The 25,684-nt window shown below is 38.1% G+C and overlaps 1 protein-coding gene and 1 non-coding gene across 15 annotated transcripts in view; one reads left to right on the top strand and one right to left on the bottom strand.

Moving 5' to 3' along the window:
• NCOR1 (nuclear receptor corepressor 1) overlaps positions 1-25,684 on the bottom strand; it is a 188,020-nt gene that overhangs the window by 49,024 nt on the left and 113,312 nt on the right. For 8 of the 14 annotated variants that reach the window (XM_008010473.3, XM_008010477.3, XM_008010484.3 and 5 more), the window contains 8 exons: positions 23,438-23,993; positions 20,552-20,681; positions 16,054-16,249; positions 10,726-10,899; positions 9,833-9,993; positions 4,129-4,249; positions 3,930-4,031; positions 3,485-3,585 (listed from right to left, as the gene is read on the bottom strand). In XM_008010473.3, the coding sequence (XP_008008664.1) occupies positions 3,485-3,585; positions 3,930-4,031; positions 4,129-4,249; positions 9,833-9,993; positions 10,726-10,899; positions 16,054-16,249; positions 20,552-20,681; positions 23,438-23,993 (1,541 nt within the window). Of the gene's footprint in view, positions 1-3,484; positions 3,586-3,929; positions 4,032-4,128; positions 4,250-9,832; positions 9,994-10,725; positions 10,900-16,045; positions 16,250-20,551; positions 20,682-23,437; positions 23,994-25,684 lie in introns of those variants that run through there. The other 6 variants (XM_008010481.3, XM_008010482.3, XM_008010485.3 and 3 more) reach the window with 4 other exon arrangements.
• LOC119620423 (U6 spliceosomal RNA) lies at positions 20,880-20,983 on the top strand. Its single transcript, XR_005236949.2, has one exon. It is a non-coding gene; the product is annotated as a U6 spliceosomal RNA (small nuclear RNA).

The raw sequence follows: 25,684 nt of genomic DNA, 5'->3' as shown, positions 1-25,684 counted from the left end.
TTTTAAGTGTTTTCTCCTATTCTAGGCAACAACAAACCATTTCTCAATCGGATCATGACATCCGATGAAAAGTAGATTTTAAGCCGGGCACGGGGGCTCATGCCTGTAATCCCAGCACTTTGGGAGGCCGAGGTGGGCGGATCATGAGGTCAGGAGATCGAGACCATCCTGGCTAACATGGTGAAACCCCGTCTCTACTAAAAATGCAAAAAATTAGCCGGGCGTGGTAGCGGGTGCCTGTAGTCCCAGCCACTCGGGAGGCTGAGGCAGGAGAATGGCGTGAACCCGGGAGGTGGAGCTTGCAGTGAGCCAAGATCGCGCCACTGCACTCCAGCCTGGATGACAGAGTGAGACTCTGTCTCAAAAAAAAAGAAAAAAAGAAAAAAAGAACAGTAGATTTTATACAAAAACTGGCGACAACCACCTCAGTGACTGGACTGAGAAGAAGCTCCAAAACACTTCCCAAAGCCAAACTTGCACCAAAAAGAAGCAGTCTGCATCCAGTCTGAACCACTACAGCTTTCTGAATCCCCACAAAATCATTACATCTGACAAGTATGCTCAGCAAATGAATGAGATGCACTGAAACTGCAATGCCTGCTGCCAGCACCTGTCAACAGAAATAGCCCAATTCTCCACGACAACACCTGTGTCACACAACCAATGCTTCAAAAATTGAATGAACTGGGCTACGAAGTTTTGCCTCATCTGCCATATTTTCACCTGACCTCTCTGTCTACCACTTATTCAAGCATCTCGACTACTTTATGCAGGGAAAATTCTTCCGCAACCAGCAGAATGCTTTCCATGGCTGGGTGTGGGGCTTAGGCCTGTAATCCCAGCACTTTGGTAGGCCGAGACGGGCGGATCACCTGAAGCCAGGAGTTCAAGACTAGCCTGGCCAACATGGCAAAAACCATCTCTACTAAAAATACAAAAATTAGCCAGGCATGGTTGTGCACGCCTGTTAATTCCAGCTACTTGGGTGGCTGAGGCAGGAGAATCACTTGAACCCTGGAGGCAGAGGCTGTAGTGAGCTGAGATGGCACCACGGCACTCCATACTCCAGCCTGGGCAACAGAGCAAGAGGAAGGAAGGAAGGAAGGGAAGGAGGGAGGGAAGGAGGGAGGGAAGGAGGGAGGGAGGAGCAAGCTTTCCAAGAGTTTGTCGAATCTTGAAGCATGTATTTTTATGTTACAGGAATAAACAAGATTATTTCTCATTGGCAAAAATGTGTGGATTGTAATGGTTCCTATTTTGATAAATAAAGATGTGTTTGAGCCTAGTTGTAATGATTTAAAATTCACAGTCTGAAATCGCATCTTCGCACCAACCTAATATAAATTTTCTAATAAAAATAAGATGATAAAGTAAGTTTTAAATTTAGAGTACTACAACTTTCTCTCAAATTGTGATACGAGGGTCTCTCAAATTGTGATATGAGGGAAAAATAACTTTCAAATATGAAACTGACTACTAGGTTGTTAGGCTGTTGGATGCCTCCGTGTTGTGACACCGATTCAGTTTAGGGCAGGTTATCTACATTTTCACCATCATCAGTCCTCCTCTGGGTTGCCAATGACCATGATTCTTTTTACCGTTCCTTTAAGCAGCGAGCCCTTCCTTCAAGGAAAATTGTTCATAGAACCTAATACGTAGAGCATTTTGTAAGAGAGAACAGCTTGCCGTAAAATAGGAGTTAGAGGCCTAGACTGAGTTTACTCACACATTTAGGGTCACCACGATGAGTACTGCTAAAACCCTAGAGAGCACAATCTGATACCATATGCTTAAGAAAAGCGATAAAAGACATACATTTACTTGTCTAGTCATTAAGTGAACTCATTAGTAAATATCTAGAAATCCTTAACACCCACTTCAGAAGTACTCATCTCAAATGCACAAACAGACTGTAAAACAAACAGACAAAATTTAGTCCCCTTTGGCCCAGTTCATACTGTCTTTCTTCCCATAGTTTGGATACCAGAGTGAAGAGAAAGAATACAACATATAGGCCCATTTACTTTCCTCTGTCCATATTAAAGTATTAGCTTGCTGTAAAAACAGAAACACACTGACCAAATATAAAAGGAGACTTTTTTGAGATGGAGTCTTGCTCTGCCACCCAGGCTGGAGTGAGGTGGCACAATCTCGGCTCACTACAACCACCGCCTCCCAGGTTCAAACGATTCTCCTGCCTCAGCCTCCTGAGTAGCTGGGATTACAGGCACACACCACTAGGCCTGCCTAATTTTTGTATTTTTAGTAGAGATGGGGTTTCACCATATTGGTCAGGCTGGTCTCAAACTCCTGACCTCATGATCCACTCGCCTTGGCCTCCCAAAGTGCTGGGATTACAGGCGTGAGCCACCGCGCCCGGCCTAAAAAGAGAGATTTTAGGAGTCAGTATATAAGTTTATTTTCTTCTGTTTTTAACTTATCCACTCAAGGAAGTAGCATGTAAACTACATTTCAGAAAGAAATCACCTGTGAACCTCATTAAAAATGGTGATTTTAATTCACATGATCTAGAGTGGGGACTGACATTTCTGCATTATTCTAGCAAGCTTCCCAGTGATGCCAATGCTCTGGTGCACAAACCACACTTGGCCAGCAAAGCCCTAGCCGAATCAGTGAAGGGCTTGGGAAAACACAGATTGCCAGCCCCCACCAACGAGGGTTGGGTTTCAGTAAATCTGGGGTAAGCCCTGAGAATTTATATGTGTAGCAATTTTCTAGGTGATTCTGATGCTACTGGTGTGGGGAATCATACTCTGAGAACAACTGTCCTATAGAACAGGAACTAGACAAAGAAAAAACTTGTGACAATGAATGAACACTTTAGAAAATGCAAGGCACAGGTTTCTGTTTACAATGATTTCCCAACACAGAATTTTCCCTCTTATGCGTATACATAAAGAGGCTAAGACTTTTTAAATATCAAGTTAAAATTAACAACTAACCGAGAGAAACTGTATTAATCAAAACTAGTGATTTATTTAGCCCAAAACTGGAAGATTTTTGGTGCTTTTGTTAATGCCATCCACATTTCCTGGTTTAGCATTAGATTCTAACAAGGCAGCTCACATACTGAGATTCTAGAACTACCTCTCCACAGGGGCAAAAGTAAGCAAATAATTTGTAATGGTTTTCTTCTCAATTTCTATTTAGGCTAAACACATGGTAAAAGCTTTTCCAGGAAGACAATAAGAGCTGCATCAATTAGAACATATTTCTTCTTCCAATTTGCAAATAAGTGACCTTTTCAAATGAACCAAAGTATACATAATATAGCTTCCAGTCAAAATGATCACATTAACATCTCTGTGCAGACAGTCTGTAGATCTAGGTTTTACTACCATTGAGACCCTGTCCCATAATGCAGAAAAATGAATTTAAGTCACAAAGTAGCCAAAGTGCTAAGAATTATTTATCATTTTTTCCTGAGCTTTTGTTGAGTATATCAGAGATGATCATAACTAACCTGAGTGATAGAGCCCCGTAGGGATGGAATGCTCTCCACTGAAATTTTGCTGGTTGGAGTTCCCCGAGTTATACTTCCTTCTTGTATGGCTCCTGCGGTACCTGAATACAAACAAAGTTATTAGCAAATTACACCCCCAGACCCTGCCCCAAAACACAAAAAAAAACAGCCCCTACTTGGATAGAACTCAACTAAGAAGAAAAGAAAAGCAGCACAAAACCCATCATGTTTGTTTTATTAAAATGTACTTCCAAAATAATACTAAAGAACTGCTGAAACATGGAACTTCAAAGTTTTAAAATGACTTTTACACGGAAAGAAAACAAATTTAGAATTTAAAGACTATAGTTTAAAAAGCCCATCATATTAAAATATACTAATAACTTACTTTAATAAATTTACTGGGAACAAAAGTTTAATATTTCTGCCAAACAGCATATTTTACCTCTGACTACACCTTCATGTTGGGCCCTGACCAATAGACCCTCAGGTTGTGAGTTTTGGCTTCGGGGAGAAAATTCTTCCTGCTTGATGTAGGGCAAAGTAGCTGTGGAAAGGCAGAGAAACATGAAGCAATCCAGTACTAAATTACTGGCTGTGATGCTACAAACGTAGATGCATTATGACTGTATTAACTCACTGACCGGATTTGGCAGATTCCTGTTGCCGTGGCAGTCCAAGAGAGATAGATCCCACTGAGGGCTTGGGTGTTTCTTGAGTGTAGGAAGCCTGATTATGAGAAGTCAAATAAGTGCCTGGTGTTCCCTTAAAAAAAAAAAAAAAAAAAAATTTAAAGATTAAACAAACATTGTTTTTTCACAAGGTCAATTTCACAAAGTCAGCATTCCCATTTCGGTTTTAAAAAAAAAGTTATACCCCTTCTACCCAAAACTAAGAATAGTTTTTGTAAAGCAAGATAATCGTTATCGTAGATTGCTTAAATTTAAAAAAATTTTAAGGGGAGTAGGATATGTCTTCTAAAATTACCATATATTACATGTAGATAGTATTTACTATTAATAAATTACATAAAGCACTAATACGTTGCAATAAAAATGTAAGCTACTATTATTAATATTCACTCCTACTAAAAATGCTATGGAGAGTGGTATCAGCAAATACAGCAAAGTAATAACGACTTCCAAAAACTCTCTTCCATAAAAGCAACAAGAAAACCTGGAAACGTTTTAAGAATCAACCTTTTTTTTTTTCTTTTTTTTTTTTTTTGAGATAGAGGTTTGCTCTATCACCCAGGCTGGAGTGCAGTGGAGCAATCTCAGCTCACTGCAACCTCCACCTCCCAGTCTCAAGCAATGTTTAAGAATCGACTTTTAAAGAACCCTGGAAATTAACCAAAGGCTTGTAGAAATCTGGAAACATTTATTTAAAAAAGAAAAGAAAAAAAAAAAAGCTGAATCTAGGTAAAAACAACGGGCTTTGTGGCATTTTAACCTGTTCCATTCTTATTCTCCTGATTAAGCTCTATGGTAGTGTTGAAAACCAAAAGCCCACAATCATAGTGCAAACCAGCTGCCTGGCACCCTCTAGAAGGGAAAGAGCAAGGCTGGAGCTCCTTACAAGCCTAATTCCCAGATAACTGTCATTGTCTGACTTGTCTGCTGGTTCTCTGGGAGACTCCATTCACAAAGGTGTCTTTATTTGACCTGACTGGAGTGGGAGAGGAGGTGCAGGCTTGTCAAAAACAATCAGAGGCAACTGATTAACTTCTCCACTGCCTGAGACAGTAGATCACAGCCAGGGTAAACAACAGGCTAACCAAAACACTTAAAAGGAAAAGCCAGGGAATGAGACGTCCATGGGGGTCTGAAAAGCTCCAACATATTCCCTAGAACCTAGAATGCTACATGCATGTGCAAGGCTATGGATATGCCTAGGAAAGACATGGGAAGACCCCATGCTCTCAACTCAGGCTGTCCTTAAGGCTCTGCACGCCAGGAAGTAAAGACTAAGGCAAAGCTATCAAGTGCCCAACACACAAAGAGCACCCCTCAGCGAAGACTGATTTTACTGATTTTAGACATTTAAGGAAATCTGTCTAATCATTAGCTGATCACTAAGTTCATCAGACCTCAGTGGCCACACATAACAATACAGACTTTACAGAATTAGTTAAGAAAAGTACTAAGCAAATAATAACAGCCAAAAGAAACAGAAACAACAAGCCCTGAAAAGAAAAGGGGGGGGGGGCCCACAGGGTGATCCAAGTTCCAGAGTTGCTACATTATATATAATATCCAGTTTTTGACCCAAAATTATAAGATATGCAAAGAAACATGAAAATGTGAGCTGTACATACAAAACAGATCAGGGAACAGAAACTAAAGTAAGACTTTAAATCAGCTATTATAAATATATTCCAAGAACTAAAATGAACCATGTCTAAATTAAAGGAGGCCAGGTGCAGTGGCCTGCCTTCTTGAATCCTTACACTTTGGGAAACCCAGCAGGAGGATCACTTGAGGCCAAGAGTCTGAGAATAGCCTTAACAATATATTAAGACACTGTCTCTACAAAAAAATTTTTAAAAAATTAAAAGCCAAGGCACAGTGGTGCATGCCTGTAGTTCCAGCTACTCAGGATGCTAAGGCAAGATTGTTTGGGCCTGGGAGACTGATCCTGCAGTGAGCTAAGATCATGCCACTGCACTCCAGCCTGAGCAACAGAATTACTCCAGGAGATAGAAAAAGAAAAAAAAAAGAAAGTACAAGAATGATGTTTCACCAGATAGAGAATACCAACAAAGAGAAAGAAATCATTAAAAAGAACAAAATAGAAATTCTGGAGCTAAAAAAGTATAAGAACTAGGGGTGAAGGTGGGTCTCAACAAACTAAGAATGGAAGGAAATATCTTCAATATGATGAAAGACATCCATGAAAAACTTAACATTTTGCCTAACAGTAAAATACTGAATGCCTTCCTTCTAAGATGAGCAACAAGAAATGCATGTCCATGTTTACCAATTCACTATTTAGCATTCCTGTATCAAGACCATCCTGGCCAACATGGTGAAACCCCGTCTCTACTAAAAATACAAAAAAATTAGCCGGACAGGGTGGCACATGACTGTAGTCTCAGCTACTTGGGAGGCTGAGGCTGGAGGATTGCTTGAACCTGGGAGAGGCAGGGGTTGCAGTGAGCCGAGATCGCGTCACTGCACTCCAGCCTGAGCAACAGAGCAAGACTCTGTCTCAGAAGAAAAAAAAAAAATTCCTAACTACTCGGAAGGCTGAGGTGGGAGGATCGCTTGAGCCCAGGAGTTGGAGGCTACAGTGAGCTATGATCACACTACTGCAGAGCAAGATTTTGTTAAAAAATTTTTTAAAAATTAAAAAAAACATTTAAAGGAATCAGCCAAATATAAATCAAACAAAACATGTACAAATCTCTAAAGTGAAAACTTTAAAGCACTGCTGAGAGATACAGATAAATGAAAAGATATACCAGTTCATGGATTAGAAGATTCGATGTTAAGATATCCATTTCTACCCCAAATTGATCTATAGATTTAATACAATTCCAACAAAAATCCCAGCAGATGGGTGGTTTGTGGTTTTGTTTTGTTTTGTTTTGTTTGGTCTTTTAAACCTTAAACTATGATTTGAAGCATTCTCAGATGTTTGGGGGGCAACATCTTCTTAAAATGGGTCCCTGTGCTTGCCTTCTGGGGAGGCAGTGCTGAGCAGGTGAATCATAAAGCATTTACGCATATGTTATATGCCCACTGCACCCACTTCTTTCCCACAACCTTTGCCTCTTGGGTGGTTTGTGCTACTTTCCCCTTACTTTGCTACATTTCTAGAGTTAAGTTGGTTTTACTTACAAGATTCATGTTTAGGGAGAAAAAGAAAACTCTCCCTTAAAACATATTTCTACTCCTCCTGCAAATAAAATAAATGAAGTGGGGAAAGGACAGGACAGGACAGGACAGGACAGGACAGGAAAGGAAAGGGAGGAGGAGGAGGAAGAGAAAGAGAAGGAGGAGGAGGAGAAGGAGAAGAAGGAAAAGAGAAAATTTTTTTCTTTAAGTAGACTGACAGATTGTTTCAGCCTCTGCTGCTGCCAGGTGCCCATGAAAAAGTGGGGGCAAAAAAAAAAAAAAAAAAAAAAAAAGAATAGGTTTTGAAGTTCACCCTTGACTGAACCTACCCCGTAGATGTTGCTGCCAAATGTCAGCAGTTTCTCCAAGACAGAATTAAAGTGAATGGAAAAGCTGGGAATCTTGGTGGAGGGGTAGTAACTATTGAAAGGAGCAAGAATACAAGCACCGTAACTTCTGAGGTGCCTTTTTCCAAAGGGTATTTGAAATAGCTCACCAAAAAATACCTGAAGAATAAGCTATGTGATTGGTGTGCATAGCTGCTAACAGCAAAGAGAATTTCGGATTATGTTACTTCCAAATTAATCAGGACAAAGAAGAGAAGGAAGATGAGAATTAAAACTCATTTACCTGGAATTTTTTGTATGAGTCCTTGAATAAAACTTGGGAACCAAAAAAAGTGTGGGAGACAGAAATTGTTAAGCTGATTATATAATTTATATGAAAATGCAAAAGGCATCAAATAGCCAAAACAATCTTGAAAAACAAAAACACCAAAGACTTATACTACATGATTTCAGTACTTACAATAAAGCTATAGTAATCAAGACTGTGGTACTGACAAAAGGATGAAAAAGTACATCAATGGAACAGCATGGAGACAATGCAGAAACAGAACCATATATACTGTCAAACGATTTCTAACAAAGGAACTAAAGCGATCAAAGGAGTAAAAGACTTTTCAATTGGTGCTATTTTCTACTAGAAATTTACATAAAGATGAATGTTAATCCTGACCTCATACTATACACAAAAATTAATTTGATTCTGGTCATGGGCCTCAATATAAAAGCCAAAATTATAAAGCTTTCAGAAGAAAAAAACAGGCAAATATCTCACAACCTTGGAGCAAGCAAAGATTTCTTAGCAAAATAAAATTAATCATAGGAGAAAAAAGTGTGTATATATATTTAGACGACATAAAAATTTGCAACTTCTGCTCATCAAAATACCAGTAAGAAAATAGACAAAAAACAGAAAATATTTGTAATACATATATCTAAAAGAGAACTTTCAACCATAATAAAGACCTACAACACAGTATCAAAAAGACTCAGTAGAAAGAGAAAATCAGACTTCAATAGTCACTTCAAAGGTGTACAAATGGCCAATAAGCACATGAAAAGTGCCCAACACTGTTTGTTGTCAGGGAAATGTGAAATACAACCACAATAAGATATTATTACACACCAAGTATGACTAAAATGACCAAGACTTGACAACATCAAATGAAGCAATCATGTCTCGTACATTGCTAGTGGTAGTATAAAACTGTAGAACCACTCTGGAAAAGTATAAAACATACATAAACCTAGTAATTCCACTGCCAGGTAATTGTACAAGAAAAATAAAAACATATGTCCACAAAGAACCCATTACAAGAATGCCCAGCTTTATTCATAGCTGCCAAAAACTGGAAACAGCTCAGGTTTTCATCAACAGGAGACTGGATAAACAAACTGGTATTACTCAGCAATAAAAAGGAAAAAACTACTGATTACATAAAACCCTGGACGAATTCCCTAAAACCATTATGCTGAGTTAAAGAAGACAGATGCAAAAGAGTACACCATGTTTGATTCCATTCACAGGAAGTTCTAGAAAAGGCAAAACTAATCTACAACAATAGGAAGTCGAATAGTGGTTGCTTCAGGAAGTGGGAGGGGAGATGGGCTGGGAAGGAACATGAGAAAACTTTCTGAAGTGAAGAAGTGTTCAATAAGTTGACAGGGGTGTGACCACTGATATCCATGTTAATCAAAACTGATGGAACTGTTAAGACCAGACCATATCTCAATTTTTTAAAAACTAATGAACCAGAAAAAAGATTTAGTGGCCAAAGTCAGAATAAATTATAATACTAACCACCTACAATTTAATATTTACAGCCTTTATCATAGATTAGTGAACAAATATTCTACTGTTTGAAACTAAGTTTAAAACTCGGTAAGTTTAGAGTGATGTAAATTAAACTAGGTGGTATGCCAAGTGCCAAGTGTAATTAAATGGGTGGTATGCCATGACTACTCAATCTGGGTACATAACTCACTGAAAGTTCTGATCTGTGGCAAAAGTATAGTGACTGCTGCATTTTCTGGTCATTATCTCTTGAAATTTCATATTCAGACAGATTATTATTTATTAGTACTCTGACAAATCAGTGCAAGAAGGAGGGACAAGTTTTAACAAAATTCAACAAGAAATCTACTGTAAAGAGAGGTCGTTTCACCTGTGAGATGGAGCCTCCCATTATAAAAGATGGTTTTTCTGAAGCCACTGTGGTTTTGGATGACGGGATGAGAGGGGGCGGTGGCCTGGTTGGTCGAGTAGTTGGAAGCCGAACGCCTTCAGGGAGATTAGTTATCACTTGATGTGGAGCAGGCTGAAGGACTTTTAAAAGGAAAGAAAAATGATTTTAAAATAGTCCATTTCCTAGTTTACAACAGGTTACCTCTCTCAGTCATTCCTGAATTTTTAAATCACAAATTAAAAAATGCAAGATGAAACCAACAACGAACATTTCTATTTAAAATTTCTCATTCACGTAAGCCTGTATACATATTTAAGTCACAAATACTATTTGTGGGGTTGAAATGTTCAACTCCCTTTCAAACCAGAGCTTCCAAGCTGATGCTCATTTCAAACTACTTCTGCTTAGCATAGCAAACATCAGTCTTCAAATATTTATCTCTCGCCACCACTCTTAGGGTACTTCTTAAGAACAGCTGGTAACACTACTTCATAGAATGCACACCCATGACTGACAACCAGTTATACATCCTTTTCGCATCTTGCACATTTTGAGAAACATTTACTGATTCCGGCTCTCACAGAACACTTGAATTTTGGGGATGGGGAGATCTCAAGAATTTTACAAATTCATGTACTCTTCTTAAAGGAAGAGCCAGTCAATATCACAGTATAAATGTGTGAACACAAATTTCCCAGTGGCCCAGTGAACTCAGCTAAATACAACTGATGATGGAATGCAGAGAAACAAAGTCATTTTGAAACAGCAAGGACACGTCCTGGAAGCGCAGTTCATTCACGAGATTAAACCGCCTACGTGGAACATGTGTGGGTGGATGGCCAGCAGCCACTGCACAGAGGAGTGATATTTACCTGGCGGGACACTATAGCGGGCTGCACTCATATCAGGCTGTGGAGCGGCTTTACTGACTTCTCTTGGAGAAAGCCTACACGGTGAGGCTGACCTTGCTGCAGTATTGTGCATCTGTGCTTCCTGTTCTAGAGCACGTTTGACCTCAGCATAAGGCATATAGGCGACTGATTTTCCTATGAAAGTTAAAGTTATCAAAATAAGGGAAGAACCCCAAATTAAAATAGTAAGTGTGAAAGGACCAAGCCCACACCATCCAGGGGCAGATCCAACTCTATTACTAACATTAAAGTCTAAAATTCCTGGGGGCAAAATCCACCCACAGAGAAGTTAAGAAATCCTCTAACGCTAAATCTTCTGTGTATCCTCAAATACTCATTTACGAGTTTTCCCTTTAAAGGACCAAGAACTTCTCTTTCCTCTTAAGGAGAATCAAGTGTTTTCACATGCAATAAAATCACAACAGGGAAATATCAGATTATCAAGCAATTCTGTTAATTCAAATCTGGCCTGACTGGAGGTTATTAGCTTTGCGAGGATTTCACAACTCTTATAATTAGCCTGTTGAAGCTCACTCCATGATAATATGCATAGAAATAAATTTAATTAAGAAACAGAAGAAGGTTTTCAAAAGATGCAGATCAAACTAATCCAAAAATCCTATATAAGCTTATCAAAACCATGAATATAACTACAATAATACTAATTAAAATTATTTATCATGTAAGTTACCTCCACATAAAGCATAAAGAAACTTTGAACATTTTAAAGGGCATGCCAGAAATGCAGTCATATTAAGAGTTTAAAATATATAGCTTCTTTTTAAAATGAAATTAACATCTGTAATTTTTGAAAATCCAAAAAGCACAAAGTAAAACTCATTTGTAACCCTGACCACTTAGATTTGTAGCATTTTAATGTCTGTCAGAATAAATTCCCACACATTTTATTTATTATTTTCACTACCTAGTTGTATCCATTTATCTTTCCTAGTAAATCTAAATTTAAAATGTCCCCAAACAACTGGAATTTTCATCAGACTTGTATTAAATTTATGAATAAATACAGAAGACTTGACATTTTATAATAATGAGTTTTCTAGTTGAGAAATCTTGTTTTTGTCAGATAGGTCCATACATTGCTTGTTAAAAATTATTCCTAGATGTGTCATATTGGTAAAAAAAACCATCCCTTTCATATATATGGGTTTATACAAATAAACCTGATTACTGCAGACATACAGGAAAGATGCGGATTTCTGTGTAATATTTTTTTCTGAGAAACTAATGAACTTTCTTTTTAGCTCTAATAACTTTTCAGTTGATTCTTTTAGGCTTTTAGGTGAAAAATCTTATCCTATAAATAATTTGTCTTTTCCCTTCAAATACCTAAACCTCTTATTTCCTTACTACACTATTTTTTGTAATCATTTACTAAGGTGCTTTTAAAAATCAGAAACAATTACAAAAATATCAACTAATATTCAAGTGCTAGGCAGGGTGCATTACATATATTATTTAGCCCTCAAGACTAATGTGATTATTAATACAATTTTACAGATGAGGAAACTGAGGCTCAGAAAAATCACATCTAATTGCCCAACCAAGGTCTACCAGGGATTTTTTTTTAAAGCAGTATAATTACAGACCATTAGCTCTAAACCACAGGGCAATAGTGTCTCACTAAAGGACGGGGTGTTGAATTTCAGATGTCTCTGGGGTATCCATCAAGATGACGGTACTTTTTCCTTCTATGACACATTAATATAATGAATTAGAGTAAGTGTCCTAATACTGAGTAAACAGATTTATGAAATAACCCAACTCCAAAAGAAAATCACCACTTCTTTCCTAGAGAATTTAATATGATAATGTATTAAAAATCCAATGTCTAATTTTTTTACCATTTCCAGTAAGTTTATAACTATGTTAAAAAAAAAAAAAAATCCACTGGTCAAAGTAGGTTGTTTTTGTTTTTGTTTTTGTTTTTTTGAGACAGAGTCTTGCTCTGTCTCCCAGGCTGAAGTGCAGTGGCACAATCTCGGCTCACTGCAACCTCCGTCTCCCGGGTTCACGCCATTCTCCTGCCTCAGCCTCCCGAGTAGCTGGGACTACAGGGGCCCGCCATCACGCCTAGCTAACTTTTTGTATTTTTAGTAGAGACGGGGTTTCACCGTGTTAGTAAGGATGGTCTCGATCTCCTGACCTCGTGATCCACCCGCCTCGGCCTCCCAAAGTGCTGGGATTACAGGTATGAGCCACCGTGCCCGGCCTTTTTTTTTTTTTTAAATGATGGAAATTTGGATGGTTCTAAACACAGCTATTTAAATTACCATGTAACTGGAGTAGGAAAAGAAAAACAGCAACAGCAACAAAATAAACATGCAACAAACTAGGGTCAGTTACAAAGAAGCATTAACTCTTTTTTTGTTTGTTTGTATTTATTTATTTATTTTGAGACGGAGTCTGGCTCTGTTACCCAGGTTGGAGTGCAGTGGCGTGATCTCGGCTCACTGGAAGCTCCGCTTCCCGGGTCCACGCCATTCTCCTGCCTCAGCCTCCCGAGTAGCTGGGACCACAAGCGCCCGCCACCATGCCCGGCTAATTTTTTGTATTTTTAGTAGAGATGGGGTTTCACCTGTCTCTTACTTAGCCAGGATAGTCTCGATCTCCTGACCTTGTGATCCGCCCGCCGCGGCCTCCCAAACTGCTGGGATTATAGGCGTGAGCCACCGTGCCCAGCCTTAACTCTTATTTTAATTGGATAATTTTGTTAAATTGCGTTAGAAGTTCAATTGTAACTCTACCTCCATATGCTTGAGTTCCTTCACTGTAGAAAAGAAGCTTAAAAGTTACCAATAAAGCAGCGGTCAACTCGTGTAAATGTTACTGGTAAGTGAAAACAATTCTGTAAGGTTTTTTCCAACCTTTTCTACAGATGGGAAAAGCTTTAAGCAACTTAAAACGGGCATACCTACAGTAATTATTTATACCATTCACATTAAGAGAAATAAATACAACCAAAGAGTTGGACAACAAGTGCTGTTACTTGCTAAGAGACCATGAAGGGAAAAGTAGAAAACATGGCCCTAATTCAAGTGGACTGTACCAATATTTGGTGATACTTTATACATAAATCCATACTCTCACTATTCTTCACACTCTATAAACTGTTCTGTGAGGTTAAATTTAAACCATTTGTGTCAAACATTCTAGACACAAGCATCTTAACTGCAAACATTAAAATGTTATTTGAAAGGTTATCCTATACACTGAACTACAGGATAGATTCAAAGAAAGATTTCTGGTACTTGTTAAACAAATTATGGGATGAATACACTAGGGAAACTAGCTAAAACAAAACAACCTTTGGATAAACTTTCCCTCCTTATAGAGCATCACCTTCAACCAAACTGTAAAATTCTTAATGTCATACTAATCAAACATACAATTACAATTTGGTTTTAAGATGACTGAATTATGATTAAAAATTAGGATACCACTGTGATCCTAACCACATGTATTAATGTGACTAACACAGAGAAATACAATTCACAGTTTGGAGTCTCAGAATTTGGAGATCTAGCCTGGTTCAGTTTTTTCAGTTCCCAAATACAACTCATTTTATAAAGCAGATCAATAAAAGATATTGATGCTTTAAAATTATAATATGATATCCATATTAAAATGACCCAGATATTACCAACAATAATGTTATGCTTTGGCATAAGTTCAACAAATGATACCATCTGAATGTCAATTTTCTAAGTTTTACTACTTCTTCACAAAATCTGTCCTAAATTATTCATGTAAGACATACATCCAGAGACTTTTATTCTCTAAAGTATCATCTTCCACTGATGAATTTCCTCATAATTGGAATGTTCAAAAGACAAACACCTGTGATAAGTCCATTAATATGCTGTAGTGAAATGCAATAAGGATATCTCCATTATGTCATTCATTTATAATTCATTCCTTTAAGGTGTAATTACCGAGTACATGTGTCAATTACAGAACTAGGGATTAAGAATTCCCTAGACCCAACAAAGTAAAAGCCTAAAAGTTATCAATATTTCTACCTTCATTCAAGGAAATATTCATTTAGCACCTTTTATATTCCTTGGTGGATATTATCATTCTGGTTCACATTTTTCCTAGCACAAGATTTATGTTTAAAAGATTAACAAGTTTACATTTAAAACTCTAACATAAGAGGTTCAGTGTATTATGTAACTAATAACTCATTATTGGTGTGATCTAGGCAGAGTCAGCAGGATCAGTTAAATACCACAGTTCCTATTTTATATTAAATAACCCTTGGAATGCATGGCATTGTAAAACTAATAGCTCTTATTTAGCTAAATACTGTAAAGAATCTTCTGAATCATTCAGACTATTTCAGTATTCTTATATTCTAAGCATATCACAGCATATAAGTAGACTATAAACTCATTCTTAACCAGAAACATGTGCCCATCTTCTAACCATGTCAGAAGAATGTATTAAAACTTAAAAACCGCTCCTTTCTTTTTTTTAAAGAAAGTAAAAGTGTACCACACACCAACTAAAACAGCAACAGACCAATTCAAATCTATTACTTGAAATAAAAACAGTGATGTAACAATGAAAACAGGTACCTCCATAGTATCTACTAATACTGTGTATATACAGTACTAATACACTAATTAGTATGTAATTATATACTACATTATACATAAAATAACGCAGAGCCACATGTTATATAACAATACTGAATGCTCCTTCCTTAATTTTACAACCACAACAACGTGGTTGTACTATTATTTTCATTTTACAGATGAGAAAACTAAAGCTATGAAAGGTTAAATGACTTGCTTGTGGCCACACAGCTGGCAAATGCCAAGGTGAAGGCTTAACCAGCATCTGCTTGGGAATAGCCACTACACAAAGTTGTGTCTCTCATCTACCAGAGAATGTGAATATTACACTGTAATATTTGAAGGGGATTTGCTTCGAGGACCGGACAACAATTCTCACTTACTCTGAAAATTCAGATGAATGGAACATAAAGCATGACTTTATTTGTAAGTCTTCCAGCACAAAGATGAATATCAGAAAATTCACATTAACTAGCATGCTACTGAAAATGTTACTGGCATCCTTTAGTAGTTAATAATACTAACATTTCTTCAGAGTTTAAGGTCAATTTAAGGAACTGTGTCTGTTAGGGACAAACGTAATAATCAGTTGGGAGGCTGATAACTTACAAAGCACAATGGACACTGCTTATGGGTTTAGCTTTATTTCCCTTCATAAAAGTTCTCTGTGGTGATGGCTCTATTTACCTACCTTCCCACTCTCTGTTTGGACTCTTGGATGTGCCACATGGACTTGTAGAACTTCTACATTCCAAATCTATCTGTTCTTGTCTCTGCCGCTGCTCCTCCAGGAGTGCTGACTCATGCATTGCTTTAATGTGTCGCTGGTAGAGAGCATAGCCACTCACTGGGGTTCCGATTGGTATGTTACATGGGGTGCAGGATACCTACAGGAAGAAAATAAATCTAAATATGCAAACAACCAACGTAATAATAATTGCCATTTGTTACAAGTAATGCTTATTTCTGTCATATTATTGGTTGAATTGATTTTATCATTTTTTAATCAAAGGTATCTTCAAGAATGGTGCTTAAGGCTGGGTGCAATGGCTCATGCCTGTAATCTCATCACTTTGAGAGGCTGAGGCAGGCAGGTCAGTTCAAGACCAGCCTGGCCAACGTGGTGAAACCTCGTCTCTACCAAAAATACAAAAATTTAGCCAGGTGCGGTGAGGCATGCCTGTAGTCCCAGCTACTTGGGAGGCTGACACATGAGAATCACTTGAGCCTGGGAGGCAGAGGTTGCAGTGGGCTGAGATCGCACCATTGCACTCCAGCCTGGGCAACACAGCGAGACCTAGTTTTCTTTCAGAACTGATCACAATGTAAATCACACAATCTGTAGTAAGAGAAACAAAAAATCAGAAATCACAACACATCTGTCTGATTCTAATTTATGGCAGCCAAGTCCCTTGTGGCCCTAGGTCCCATCCCTCATCTCTCTCTTACCAGGGATCAGATCCATTTATATATTTTTTTCTTTTCTTTTTTTTTTTTTTTTTTTTTTTTTGAGACACAGTCTGGCTCTGTTGCCCAGGCTAGAGTGCAATGGTGTGATCCTGGCTCACTGCAACCTCCACCTCCCGGGTTCAAGAAATTCTCCTGCCTCAGCCTCCCGAGTAGCTGGGATTACAGGTGCACACCACCACACCCGGCTAATTTTTCTATTTTTTTCGGTAGCAAAGGGGTTTTGCCATGTTGGCCAGGCTGGTCTCGAACTCCTGGCCTCAAGTGATCTCTCGCCTCAGCCTCCCAAAGTGCTGGAATTACAGGTATGAGCCACCGTGCCTGGCGGATCACATCCGTTTATGTGATTTAACTGTCATCCATTTGTTAATGATTCACAAATTTTCTATTTCCTCAAGACACTTTCTCCAAGTTCCACACTCATATAAAATGGCCTACCTAACAACTCCACTTGGCATATCTCAAGGAAGCTCAGAACTTAGGTTAAAAAGGGAACTTCCCATTTTTGAAACTCCATTCTTCTTCTTCAGTTGCTCTCCATTTTAGACACGGAACCTCAGGTGCTTCAGCCAGAAACTTGGCAGCCATCCCTGACTAATCAATCTTCTCCTCTCCTACAACCAATTCATTCACACAGCTATTCCCTTAGGATAGAAATGGACTGTTCTTTAAGATAGGCCATCCAGAACCATCCAATAAAACATGGTGATTCCCTCCCCGTTTTCCCTCTCATTGAGACCTGTTCATTGCTTTCACAGTACACAGCATTTGCCACAGTTTGAAACTGTTTTATTTTTCTGTCTCTCTGACTTTATGAAGGAAACAACCAAGCTGTTTTGTCCAATACTTAAAAAAATAGCCCAGAACACAGTACACGATTAAATATCTAATGAATAACAAATATCCCTAGGAAGCCCTAGAGATCTGACCTTTTTTAGAATCTGGTAACTTAAGACTTCCATAGTTTCTCCCCTCGCATAAGTGGTATTATTCACTGATCCTAAAACCCGTAACTTTCTTGCCTTTGTACATGGTCTTACACGTAAACATAGCTTTTCCTCCTTTTGCTATAAAGCCAAATGAGCTGTTTTGATCCAATGAAAATATTATTTCTTATGCAGAGTCTTCTTTAAGCTTCTAATTAAGACATTCCCTCTTCTCCAAAACATCCATAGTATTTTTTAACCGAATAGAGCATCGCATTTTAATTCATTTTAACATTTACAATAATTTTTTTTAATGCTTTTTTTTTGAGACAGTGTCTCGCTTTTTCACCCAGGCTAGAGTGCAGTGGTGCCATCTCACTTCACCACAACCTCAAACTCTCAAGTTCAACCAATCCTCCCACGTCAGTCTCCCAACCACAGGCGCATGGCACCATGCCGAACTAATTTTTTTTTTTTTTTTTTTTGGGGAGAGACAGGGTTTCGCCATGTTGTCCAAGCTGGTCTCGGAACTCCTGTGGTCAAGTGACCCGCCCACCTCAGCCTCCCAATAGGTTGGGATTACAGGCGTAAGCCACCACGCCCAGCCTCTTTGCCTTATTATGCAGACCAGTCCCTAAGTTTTTTGAAATCAGAGACTATAATATATATTCTCCACAGTATTAAGAACATTGTCTTAAACTAATCACTCAATCATTCGTCCGTTTGAATGAATCAGTGAATGAACAAATGTTTAATGATCTTTTTGTGATAAGTACACAATTAACAACTTTTACCAATTATTATTTAAGATAGAAAACACATTTTTTAATAAAGTAAGAGCTTTAAATATTTGAATAAAGAGAAAATAACTAAAGAAAAGAACAATACCCAACATGTGAATTCAGTATCAAAAATGAGTCAAATTTTACAGATTATTAAGGTAAAATGTAAATAAAATATACTTGAAATCTGTAGATTATTAAGGTAAAATATAAACTAGACTTGAAATTATATACTGGAGCTAGCCATAATCTCTACAATTCATTCTAAATATTCAAAACCTAATTACATGCTTAATGCTACTACTGTTTTATGGCTCCTTATTGCTGTGGTTACAAACAAAAACAGGACTTACTAATATTTATGACTACAGCATTATATTTCTTTTTTTTCTTAACTGGAAATGACCATTGTAATCAATCATTGTAAGTCATTTGAAAAAGCAATATACTAAAGATATAACCTTTGGTTATCTCAAAGAGTTTACTCAAAATTAGACTCAGCATCTTCTTACCCTTCTCACCCATATGTCCACGCCCAGTACAGGAGGATATATGAAAAACCAAGGTACTAAAATCAAGGACTGACCATACAGGTACTAGTCACAATAGCCCAGAGGTGGAAGCAATCCAAATATCTATGAATGGATGAATGAATAAAATGTGGTATACAGATACAATGGAGTATTATTCAGCCTTTCAAAAGAAAGAAATTCCAGCACGTGCTAAATATACCTGGAGGACATTATACTGACTGAAATAAGCCTATCACAAAATGACAAATACTGTATGATTTCATTTATATGACATAGTGTGATACAATAAAAATTAAATATTTGGTCCTTCTCCCAAAGACTTTTTTTGTTCCAAATCCTTAGAATTTCCAGAGCAGTAGAGTGTCTTTTATATGCCAACAAGATGACTGACTCCAGGCTGGGGGACTCTAGATTGCCTCAGAATAAGGGCTGGCAGTCCAAAAAACGACAAGGCAGGGGGCTGGAACTTCTTTGGGGATTGGGGTAAGATGTCTCTCAATATTTTGGAACTTTCAGTTCCATCCAGCTCACCCCACCCCCAACCCTCCAGGGAGAGGAGAGGGGCTAAAGGTTCATGTATCCATCACCAATGGCCAATGATGTAATCATTCATGCCTATGTGATGAGGCCTTCTTAAAAACTCCAAACGATGGGGTTTAAAGAGTGTCCAGGTTGGTGAACACGTGGAGATGCTGGGAGGCAGGCAGACCTAGAGAGGGCACAGAAGCTCCACACCCCTTCTGCACACCTTGCCCGATCCATCTCTTCCATTTAGCTCTTTCTGAGTTATATCCTTTATAATGAACCAGTAATTATAAGTAAAGCACTTTCCTAAGATCTCTGAGGCATTCGAGCAAATTATGGAACCTGACGGGGAGAGTCAGAGGAATCCCCAATTTGCAGCCTAGTCAGAAGTGTGAGTAACCTGGGGACCCAATACCTATAGAGCTGGCATCAGAAATGGGGGTAGCCTTGTGATACTGAGCCCTTACATTTGTGGTATTAGACGATTACACCAGGTAGTTAGTGTCCGAATTGAACTGAACTGTAGGAACCTAGTTGGTGACCAAAGAGGTGGAGAATTCATTGGTGTGAGGAAAAAAACCCCATACATTTGGTATAGTAAGTATTGTGGGAAAAAACAGTTCATTGGTATCTAAACTGTGTGTTAAATTCATAGAACCAGAAAGCAGAACAGTGGTTACCAGTGGTTAGCGGGAGGAGGAAGAGAGGAGTTGTTTAATTAATATCGCATTTGAAAGACGAAAAGGTCCTGGGGATCATTTTCTAAACAATGTCAATATGCTTAACACACAGAAGACTAGTGAACTGTATACTCAGAATTGGTTACGATTATTAATTTCATGTTACATTTTGTATCACAATTTTTAAAAATCTAGAACCAATTAAAGAAGAGAAGAAATATATCTATCAAGGTCTCAGTTTTTCAATTTTAGTTTTCTTCCTCAATGAAAACTTACCATTGGTGGGATAACAGCAGCTCGATGCTGAAGCTGTGGCAGATCCAGTGGATTTGGTTTTAATGGGGATGAGACTAGTATAGATCCAGTGGGGTTTAACAGTGAAGGCTTTGAGTCCATAGGAAACATCCTGCAATTGCAATTTTAAAAAAAAGATAAATGAATACATTTTTGAGACTCAAACATATATGATCACTATAATTTCCTCTAAGTTAATATGCACATACACATGCACAACTGGATACACATATACCCGTATAAGATATTTGGACAGTTAAGGAAAAAGGAACCTATAAAGCTGATTTTCCAGATAAAGAAACTGAATCTCGTACTCACTTCAGCAGTACACATACTAAAATTAAAATGATACAAAGATTACCATGGCCCCTGCGCAAGAAAAACATGCAAATTTGCAAAGCATTTTATATTACAAAGAAAAGAAAAAAGAAACCTAATACTGACTTACAGGTTGAAATTTATGTCAATCGTCTACAAGACCAATCTGAACAAAACAATCTGAACAAAGTCCATTTAAAACTGTTCAGTCCTAATTTATCACAAATGTCCTAACATGGGTTAAAAACTAGTTACCTGTTAAAGGATGTTTTATTGGGATCAGAGTATTTTTTTAAAAATATTTGAATAAGCTGCTGTGATTTTTAAACTGAAAATTTCATCCAAAATTCCAGACTTCTGGCTTCTCATGAAAAATGGAAAGAACCAACAACAAAAATCAGCACTCCCCCACAGCAGCGACCTGCCATGCATCTAGCAGCCACTGCCCTGCTCACATGAGCACACACTCCTCTGCTCACCATAGTCCCTGCCATCTCACACTCCACCAGCTGATGCTGCCAATACCTACACTCAAGTTTAGGACGCCCAATATATAAACTTCAGGAAATTTTGTACTAGTGTCATGCTTTATGAGCTTGGTCATATTTCCCAATGTTGTCATGGTCACTGGGGGAAGGTGAACATTTAAAAATGTATAAATTGGTAAGAAAATTAGAATCTATTTTAAAAAACAATTCACATACTACATAAAGAAGAAAGATGATATTAAAGCTATAGAAAATTGAAAGTGTTATTTCGGTCATATGGGAGCAGTGTAGACTTCAAGGTGTCATTCAGAAACCATCATATTTTTCCAAAGAATTTCTGAATTTCAAAACTACTATCATGTTCATCTCTTAGGATGTTTACCATTTAAAATTACTGCCAACCTAATCTTTCCTTCACGTATAGTTACCAAAACCAACAGTGCAAAACACAGATAATCTTTATTTTAGATGAGATGTTTCATAAAGAATGGTTAAAAAGGGACTACACAGCTTGAATCCATTTATGTTTACTGCAGTTAAAGACTGACACCATTAAAATTAAATCTAGATTACTGTGAGGTAAAGGAAAAAGAGTGATAGTCAAATTTTCTGGTAAACCAATAGTTAAGCAGAACACCTATTTTATTTCAATTCATGTTGATGAAAATTCTAGCATCTACTATATAAAACACTCTTTTGAAGAATCAGCACTATAGTGCTATTATTTTTCTAGTATCAAATCTCATTATGGAGTACATAAAAAATATATTGGATATGAACTGAAAATAGTGACACCAAGACACACTCTGAAAGCTAAACTCTGAAGAGAATTTAGCTCTCTGTTGAGTAGCTTGTTTCTTTTTTCTTATCAAGAAGAAAAAAAGGAGAGGGGTTTAATTGGGCTCGGAGTAAGTGATGTTTCAGTCTGATTCACTTCTAGAATTTGCACCAATTTAACATTCTACTAAAATTGTGATTCAATTTCTTTTAAGGAAAAGGAAACACCAGGAAATAAAATATACGAAATAAAGTAGTAACTATACCTGTAAAATATATATCTTTCACTGTAATTTTTACAAAAACCATAAAGATATGATGCATTTTTTGTATAATTAATTAACCTTTAATGACTAAAAATACTTGTAAACTGCAGGGCGCAGTGGCTCATGCCTGTAATTCCAGCACTTTGGGAGGCTGAGGTGGGTGGATCACCTGAGGTCAGGAGTTTGAGACCAGCCTGGCCAACATGGCAAAACCCCATCTCTACTAAAAATACAAAAATTAGCCAAGCATGGTGGCATGTGCCTGTAGTCCCAGCTACTTAGGAGGCTGAGGCAATAGAATCACGTGAACTCAAGAGATGGAGGTTGCAGTGAGCCGAGATAGTGCCATTGCACTCCAGCCTGGGGAAGAGCAAGACTCCGTCTCAAAAAAACAAAAACAAAAACAAAAACAAAAACAAAACTTGCAAATTAATCGCATTATACCTGATATTTTAAATTACAAATATGAACAATCTAAAATGTTAACGGATACAAAAAAGTGGTCATCATAATTATCATTAATTTGCATTTAAATTATGCTTTCTAAAAATTTTCAGAACACCAAACATCTCTCTTTCCATAGCATTTTCTTCTATCTAGTAAGTAGGGGCTGGTAGGCCTTGTTTTGAGGCTGCACCGCCTTAGTGCAGTGGGAGCTCCTCAGTGCCTCTAGCCTCCATCTTCATCTACCACATCCCACTGCTGCCCTCCTCGGGCACAACAGTTATCTGTGGTTTATTCACAACTTTATTTGTTGAAATTCCCTGTTATGCTATCATACAGAACACACGTAACAAGACAGACGTAGAAGAAATGTATAATCTGTTTCATTAAAATGATCATACAATTGTTTGTGGTTATTTAAACAGAATAATATCAGCCCAACATTAAAATCGTACAGACTACCTATAAGGTGCCAATATTTACATAGGAGCCATGTCTGCAGCCAGCACCACCCTGTGATTCAGTCACCAACCAGCAGAGTAAGCACAGGGGAGGACTTATGGAACGAGCCTCACCTCTGCCTCTCTGGCTCTCCATCCACATCCTCATCAGCGCTGCACGTGGCACTGGAATCATTGTCTGACTGGGGCTCGGGCCTTTGGGCATTTATTTGCTGAGCTACCAACAAATCTTCATCTCTGGGTTCCACCTTCTCACTGGCTCTATCCAAGTCTCTTTCTTTGGTATTATCACCTTCAACTTTAGATGCATGGTTTTCTGGCACCCTCACTTCAACATCCACAGAGTCGACTTTGGTAGCAGGTGGGGGATCATGAACAGAACCCCCTTCGGCACTGTGCTCCTGCTGATCTACATCCATCTGTTCTGCTGTCTCAGCACTGATGCTGTCATTCACCTGGGTCTCCACGCTTTCATCTTCAGCTGGTTTTGTACTTGGAACTGCTGAGGAAGGAGATGTACTGGGCGCAGTTTCCGTGGTGGGCTCAAGCTCAACCGCAGGTTCTGTGTTTCCTCGAGAAGTAGCATTTTCAGGACTGTCCTCGCTGGGCTTGACAGCTTCAACTGGTGAAGGAGAAGGAGCACTTTCTGTATCAGAACTATTTTCTGCACCTTAAAGATAATGATACAGCATAAAAATCTGATAATGAACATGTTTCAGGTGGTGATAGAAACCATGCTTGAAAGTAGTTGTTTAGGATGAATTCTACTCCTTTGATGACCTCATTGAAGTACTTACAGCCATCGAGAAGGCTAAAGTTTCCTACAGGGTATAAAAGTGAAAGATCAAATTGTCTTGACCTTCTGAAACTAAGAGCATAAAGGATTTTAATGTCTGAAAATAATTTATATGAAACTGAAAAACAAAGAACGAACAATAAAACTAAACAAAAAAAATTCCTATAAATGATGACATTCTGGTGTATTTCTAGAAGCTCTTCCTGTGAATTTCCTTTTACCCAGCTGAACTGACACTCTAGAACAGCTCCATCCAATAGGCATATAATGTAATAACATCTGTAATTTTACTTTCTCTGATGGCCACATTTAAAAAGTAAGAAGAAATGGGTCAATAATTGAAACAATTTTTTTTATTTTTTTATTTTTTGGAGATGGGGTTTCGCTCTTGTTACCCAGGCTGGAGTGCAATGGTGCGATCTCGGCTCACTGTAACCTCCGCCTCCCGGGTTCAAGGGATTCTCCTGCCTCAGTCTCCCAAGTAGCTGGATTTACAGGTGTGTGCCACCATGCCCAGCTAATTTTGTAGAATTTAATTAATTAACCCAGTATACGTGAAACATCATTTTAACATGTGATCAACAGTGAAAAACCATAAAAAAATTATTTTTCCTTTTTTTGGTACTAAGTCTTCAAAATCTGGTGTGTATTTTACATTTTCTGCATATCTAATATTTTTTTTTAGAGACACAGTCTCGCTCTGTCACCCAGGCTGGATTGCAGTGGTGCTATCTTGGCTCACTGCAGCCTTCGCCTCCCAGGTTCAAGCGATTCTTGTGCCTCAGCCTCCTGAGTAGCTGGGATTATAGGCGCCTGGCACCATGCCTGGCTAATTTTTGTATTTTTAGTAGAGATGGGATTTCACCATGTTGCCCAGGCTGGTCTTGAACTCCTGACGTCAGGTGATCTGCCTGCCTCGGCCTCCTAAAGTACTGGGATCACAGGCATAGGCCACAGCACCCAGCCCGCATATCTAAATTTAAACTAGCCAAATTTCAAGTGCTCAATAGCCACAAGTGTCTAGCGGCTACTGCACTGGACAGAAGACTCTAGAATAATATTTCAGAGATTTTTCATTTAATGTTGTAACACAGATGGTTCCCCATATCATTTGTATTGTTCTATGAATAGACTTTCAGTGCTTTTAACATCTTTACCTAGATATATCAAACGCATTACAAATTTAATATGTCCTGTACTAGAGTTGTAATAACCACTCACAAATCAGATTCTTTTCTAGGGTTTACTATCTAATTAAACAAACCAGAAACCAAGAAGTCATCTTTTAAACCGTCTCATTTACCCTATGTCTGTCCTTGACAAGGTTCACTGATTTTCTCTTTAAAAATTTATCCTGAATCTATCCAATCCTGTTTGACTTCACAGCTAGCACTCTAATCCAAAACCAACTCTCTTCACTCCACTTCAGACCATTCTCTACAACAAAGACAGAGTTATCTTTTTAAAAGCCAGATTTTACCACAATAACTCACTCTCTCACTGTTTCTCTCATAACTTTTCAATGGACCCCCATTACTGTTAGGATAAAGTTCCAAAATTGCTGG

The sequence above is a fragment of the Chlorocebus sabaeus genome, chromosome 16 (assembly GCF_047675955.1).
Source record: "Chlorocebus sabaeus isolate Y175 chromosome 16, mChlSab1.0.hap1, whole genome shotgun sequence".
Taxonomy (NCBI): Eukaryota; Metazoa; Chordata; class Mammalia; order Primates; family Cercopithecidae; genus Chlorocebus; species Chlorocebus sabaeus.
This window is presented reverse-complemented; position numbering and strand designations above follow the sequence as displayed.